Below are 5,612 nucleotides of genomic sequence, written 5' to 3'. Positions count from 1 at the left end.
AATGAGTCGGCTCGATCGCAGCGCATCACACTATACTTCCGCACAGGAGATCTTGGGGATTACACTATGATATTGTGTTATGATAACATGTTTTGATTATTTTTACTTTGGTTTTGAGATAGGATGTTATTATGGATGTTTTTATACTTTTGGTTTTATAATAACTTATTTAAAAATGAAATTTTCAGCCTTGATCTTGGGATGTTACAATTCTCAATCTCACTATATATATTTTACCATTCCATACCCATTATTTTAACCTAATTTTTTTGTTTTCTGTAATTGTTCATCGACCCAAAGGTTTTTCCTACAATTGAAGTTGTTAAACCCTAACTTCTATATACAATTGAAGGTTAGTTTCTATTTCAGTCGGTACATTTTTTTTCTCGATTATATTGTTTTTATCTTCATAATCAGCGATTGAATAGCTGCTAACTCATCGTTGTGTCCACCATAGCCACCACGCACTCACCACCACGAACAAATACCTGCACGGCCGCACCCATCTATTCTCATTGACTAATTAATCATTGTTCTATTTTTCAATTTGAGATGTCGTCATTCTTGATACACAAAGTTGAGTTTTTTCCATATTCTTCTGTTTGTGGTTCTCCTAAAGATTTTTACATGCAAAATTGGGTTACGAAGTCTCTGATTCTCAGTTGAGTGATTCAATATTCTCTTGGTTGTGGAACAAAAATTGGATGCCAGACTTTAAATTTTTGTGTTTTTTGTGTGTAATGCCTTCAATCTATTTTTATCATTTGTTTGTGATTAAATATACTTTTTTATTGATTTCTAAAGTACTAAACTTAGTTGCAGGAAATGGGGCCGGGTTTGCAACAGTTCCAACACTATTTATACGACAAGTTCATTATAAGAGCTTCATATATAATTGTATGAATCAAATTATTCCAAAATGCTTTTTTTGTTAAATATTAGACTAATATGTTTATTATTTGACGATGTGTTTTTTGAATATCTTAATGGAAAAAACTTGGCAGGTCTTGATCTGTTTAAATTTTATAATTTAAATCTTTGGATCTTATTTGTGTTTGTTATTTTTTCTATTTGAAATGGCCAACTTTGACCTAAAAACACTTTTAAAAAAGAAGAGATTTTGACTTTGACTTTTGAGGTCAAAGAAAAACCCTTAATTTTTATTTGATATGTTATCCAAGACATCTATTTTGATTGTTATATTTTAAAACATTTCTTTTACATATTGGATTATTATTGCATTCTATCTTCAATCTTCTTACTCATACATGTACATTTGTTATTATGTGTATTTTCATTACAAAATTACATTTTTTATATATATCAAGCACTAAAAGATACTTCCTTTTTCAAATGCATCATTTTTTTTACATCTTAATATTTTTTAAATGAATCAATTTACCTTTAGATCAACTATGAAAATTCTAATGTACAACAAATATTGTTTATGTAATTTGATTAAAATGAACAAAATCTATTTTTTTTTCTAAACGGTTTATTAAAATTTAGTTTTGTTGTTTTAATGTTTTAAATAATATTTTAAACAAAACATATATCTTATTAATTTAATGAAAATTTATAAATCTTTGATTTTTTGTTGTCATTTTTAATTATCAATATTATTTTCTTTCTTACCCGTGTTTTTCACGGGTTGTAACCTAGTATATATATATATATATATATATATATATATATATATATATATATATATATATATAAATTACAAAGCGTAAATGTTTCTATAAAAAGTTTAAAATCTATTATTTAAAACCTTAAAGATATTAATTGTGATAATGATTTGCCTAATATATGTCACTAACACGTAGAATGATATTAATGAGGAATTGTATTAGAGTGACACATGACAAAAAAAGATTAAAATTATTATTTTATTAGTATAGGGAGATTAACCTTTTTGTCAGGCCCGACCCTGACATTTCGGAGGCCTTGTGCGAAAATCAAAATGAAAGCCTATAAAAAAATTCTTATAAAATATTATTAAGTAAATTTGCTAACATTAAATGCAAAACTCAATGTTGCTAGAAAAACATCTCGTAAATTCACTATCACAACATTATGTCTCAACTCATTAGACGTTTGAGTTTATGTGGTCGTTGATATTCACTAGAATATCTTCTTTGTCATCACTATTACTATTCAAGATGACTATCTTCATTTACACACAGGGGCAGATTTAGGGGGGGTCACCGGTGGCACCGGCAACCCCTGACTTTCCGGGCCGTAGTGAAATTTTTTTCGAAATTTGTTAAAATTTTTATTTTTTCTATTATCGTGCAACCCCTAGCTTTCCCGTGCAACCCTACTGTGAAATCCTACGTCCGCCCCTATTTATACAAGGCATATATTCTGACAATTACAGTTCAACTTCTTCTCTAGCTTCTTCCACAACATCATGAACTTATTCTTTATGTTTTCCCACAGCTTAATGAACTTCATCTATGTTTTTTTGGCCCCTGTATTTCAGCTACTTCTTCTCTATGTTCTTCCACAATTGATTCTTCATTACAATCATATTCTTATATTTCTTTGAGAAGCCCAATGCCCCCAACACCCTAAAATCTACTGACAATGTACTGGCACAGTTATTAGGTTTTGTTATGGTTTATTTTTTTGACAGAGTTTATACAAATCTATAATGTTTGCTTTAACTTATATAAGAAACATATGTCTTTTTTGGATGTAGATACCTTCCTTAAAACACCAAAACTATTATTATATATTTGTTTCAAAATTTGAAGGCTTCTTAAAATCGAAGAATCCGTACAACCTTACCACTCGCACACCCCAAGCCACTGCTTTTTGTTATTGCTTAGATACACAAAGCCCCCAAGCTGGGAAGTTTAGTTCGATATAGCAACTTGAAAAACGTTATCTGGTATGTTTTGGAATTCAACATAAAATGAGGGTATATAAGAAATTAAAAATAAAAGAGGCGTATGTTATGAAATTTAGCCAAAAGTGCTTTGGTGATAACTGCAAGGGATGTGAATGGTCTAATTCCCGAAATGAGTTCACCGCGGCGATTGCAGGCGCGTGCGCGCGTAAATCCCTCGTCGGAGACTTCTCGATCGGATGTGCAATCGGAAAGTCTTGAGTCATCTCTACTCCGGCTCGTCAATGATCATCAGAACTCCGCTATACGACTCCGAGAACACACAGGTTATTTCAATTCGTTTAGTTTTGTTCTTTCGGAAATAGTAGTTTTGGGGAATTCGATTTTTAGTTGTTTGATTTGTACTTACACAGAGAAATCGAAGAAAGAAGCGATCAAGAGCGCGTCTCGCGTATCAGATCTGTTAGTGGAGGCTGTTAATGGAGGCGTGGAAGAGTGTTTCGTGAACGAGAAGCGAATCGAAGTCGAAATCCGAGCATTGAAGACTACCATTAAGCGATTTGCAAAACAGACTGATCAGTGGCTTGCTTCTACTCATGCTATCAACAACGCTATCAAGGTTCACTTTTCCTCTTCGTTTCTATACCACTAGTCACTAGTGGTGCGAGTCATATTCAAGTGTTGGAACTCGAAAACAAGTTACAGTTTCTATGAGTTTTGACACTTGTACATGATAATTAGTAGGTTAGCTCTTCTGAAAAAGAAACCCTAAGTTTATGATGACCAAATATTGGTACTCTTTTTCTTATCCTGCAATGGCTAAGTTTTTGCACCATAGTCGAGTTTTGAATATATGAATCACTTCATCTCTTAGTGATGAAACTGTATATCACAGGAAATAGGAGATTTTGAGAACTGGATGAAGACAATGGAATTAGATTGTAAAAGCATTGCTGCTGCTATCTCCAACATTCACCAGTCCTAAATAGCATGGTAAACTCATGACACCAACTACTTGCCATTTTCATTTATGATTTATCTTCACATCATGATAGAAGTACAGGTATTCATAGTATGTAAATGATGTAAATGAATGAAATTATACCTTTCAATTTCTTGGCTATCATACCATATTTTTAAGGGAACATTGCAAAAAATAGCAATGTACTTTATATTTTACCCCAAATCCACAATAGCAATTAACATGCAATTTTCTACTGATTTAGGCAATGTTTCTAGAAAACTGATAGTGCTTATGTGGCACAGGTTGTTGCCACATCATCTGGTACACAATTTATGACATGGAATTTTCCTTTAATTCAAATAATTTTTATTTTTAAGTTGTGATATTTGATATAATTGTTGTATGAGCAAGTTGTGTGAGAAGTTTGTATGCTTTAAAACATACATTCTTACAAACATGATCCACTATTTTTGCTTTTTAAGTTTGTTACCTTAAATTTTTGTTTTTAATGCTAGGGCTTGTTTGTTTCACTGATTTAGAAGGAATTTGGAGAAATTGGAATGTAAATTCTAGTAAAATTTGTCTTTGGTTGACAAAATCAAAGGAATTTGAATTATTTAAATTTCATGTTTGAATGAATTGGCCATTCTTTGGCTAGAAACAAAGATTTTAGATTCTATTTCTCTTAGGGTGTTAGCGGTGCGGTTTATAGTTAAAACTGCAAACCTCACTGCATATGCGGTTTGAGTTTTTTTTTTTTTTTTTTTTAAATTGCAAACCGCACCGCGAATGTTCTAAACTGCGTAATGCAGTGCAATTTGGTGTGGGTTGTTTAAGGAGTTGCTTTTAAAAACAAAAATATAATTATTTAGTTAAAATATTTTAATAAATTGTAATTCATGTTATAATGCTAACAGGTTTAGGAGTATGATTGTTGTTGTAGTGGTGTATTTTTATTTATTTATTTATTTATTTTTTGATATAAAATTGACTTTGCAGTTTACGTAGTAAATTTTGAAGACTAGCTGACAAGTAAATATAGTTAGATGCTTGGTTTTCGTTTTTTAACTTTACCTTTCACTAAATTCTCTTGGGAACAATAAGTTATCAGATATGCTTTGGAAATTATAATGTCACCTAATAGTTGTTACGCTACAAGCATTTTACTTTTAACGTTGTTTTTAAATCATAATTAGAGATTATACCGGTTCCGAATTCAACTTAACAAGAGAAAATAAAGGAAATGGATGGAAGTGAGAAGAACGTAAAAGAAACTGGTGTTCCTGAATTTTATTGAAGGAAGTGGAAAGAAATTGAATGATTCTCCTAACTTTCCTTCCGATTTAGAAGGATTTAGAGAGAAAGAACAAAATGTTTAATTTTCCTTCCACTTCTCTCCAGGAACACAAAGACAAATTTATTTTTCTTTTTCTTTATCTTATTTTCTTTTCTTTCTTTCTTATTTTCTTTTTTCAGCTACAACTTCGGAACTAGGTGTAAGGGAATATATATATATATATATATATATATATATATATATATATATATATATATATATATATATATGTATATATATATACACACACACACACACAGAGAGAGAGAGAGAGAGATTATTAACAAGGAACCAATGAACGAATCGTGAGCATCAGAAATCATAATGATCAACGGTTAAATGAATGGATGTACGCTTGTATGTTGGATGCACATATACTAGATTAAAGGTACTAATAAATTATGAATTTTGATATATTTATTAATTTTTTTTGATAAAAAATAAACCTTAATTTTTCA

At 30.6% G+C, this 5,612-nt stretch overlaps 1 protein-coding gene across 4 annotated transcripts; it reads left to right on the top strand.

Annotated features, from left to right (window-relative positions):
• The first annotated feature begins 2,948 nt into the window (after nucleotides 1–2,948).
• BLOS1 (GCN5L1 family protein) lies at nucleotides 2,949–5,324 on the top strand. 4 transcript variants are annotated; one of them, XM_079049639.1, is made up of 4 exons: nucleotides 2,949–3,180; nucleotides 3,268–3,473; nucleotides 3,750–3,847; nucleotides 5,295–5,324. In XM_079049639.1, exons 1-3 carry the CDS (start codon nucleotides 3,027–3,029, stop codon nucleotides 3,837–3,839), a joined length of 450 nt encoding a protein of 149 aa, XP_078905765.1. In that variant the 5' UTR covers nucleotides 2,949–3,026; the 3' UTR covers nucleotides 3,840–3,847; nucleotides 5,295–5,324. The 4 variants fall into 4 exon arrangements, with proteins under 4 accessions (XP_078905765.1, XP_078905766.1, XP_078905764.1 ...); XM_079049640.1 differs by lacking the exon at nucleotides 5,295–5,324 and adding an exon at nucleotides 4,081–4,314; XM_079049638.1 differs by lacking the exon at nucleotides 5,295–5,324 and adding an exon at nucleotides 4,121–4,314 and having other exon boundaries at nucleotides 2,950–3,180.
• The last annotated feature ends 288 nt before the right edge of the window (nucleotides 5,325–5,612 follow it).

This window comes from Lactuca virosa, chromosome 5 (assembly GCF_052849685.1).
Source record: "Lactuca virosa cultivar CGN04683 chromosome 5, Lactuca_virosa_CGN04683_v6, whole genome shotgun sequence".
In the NCBI taxonomy this organism is placed as follows: Eukaryota; Viridiplantae; Streptophyta; class Magnoliopsida; order Asterales; family Asteraceae; genus Lactuca; species Lactuca virosa.
Note: the sequence above shows the minus strand (reverse complement) of the source record. Positions and strands in the feature narration are given on the sequence as shown.

Excerpts from the sequence above, each read along its gene's own strand:
- BLOS1 (XM_079049639.1), top strand. The coding sequence starts at position 3,027 with ATGAGTTCACCGCGGCGATTGCAGGCGCGTGCGCGCGTAAATCCCTCG. Across the intron at positions 3,181-3,267 it reads ACGACTCCGAGAACACACAG|AGAAATCGAAGAAAGAAGCG; the intron begins GTTATTTCAATT and ends GTACTTACACAG. Across the intron at positions 3,474-3,749 it reads CTATCAACAACGCTATCAAG|GAAATAGGAGATTTTGAGAA; the intron begins GTTCACTTTTCC and ends TGTATATCACAG.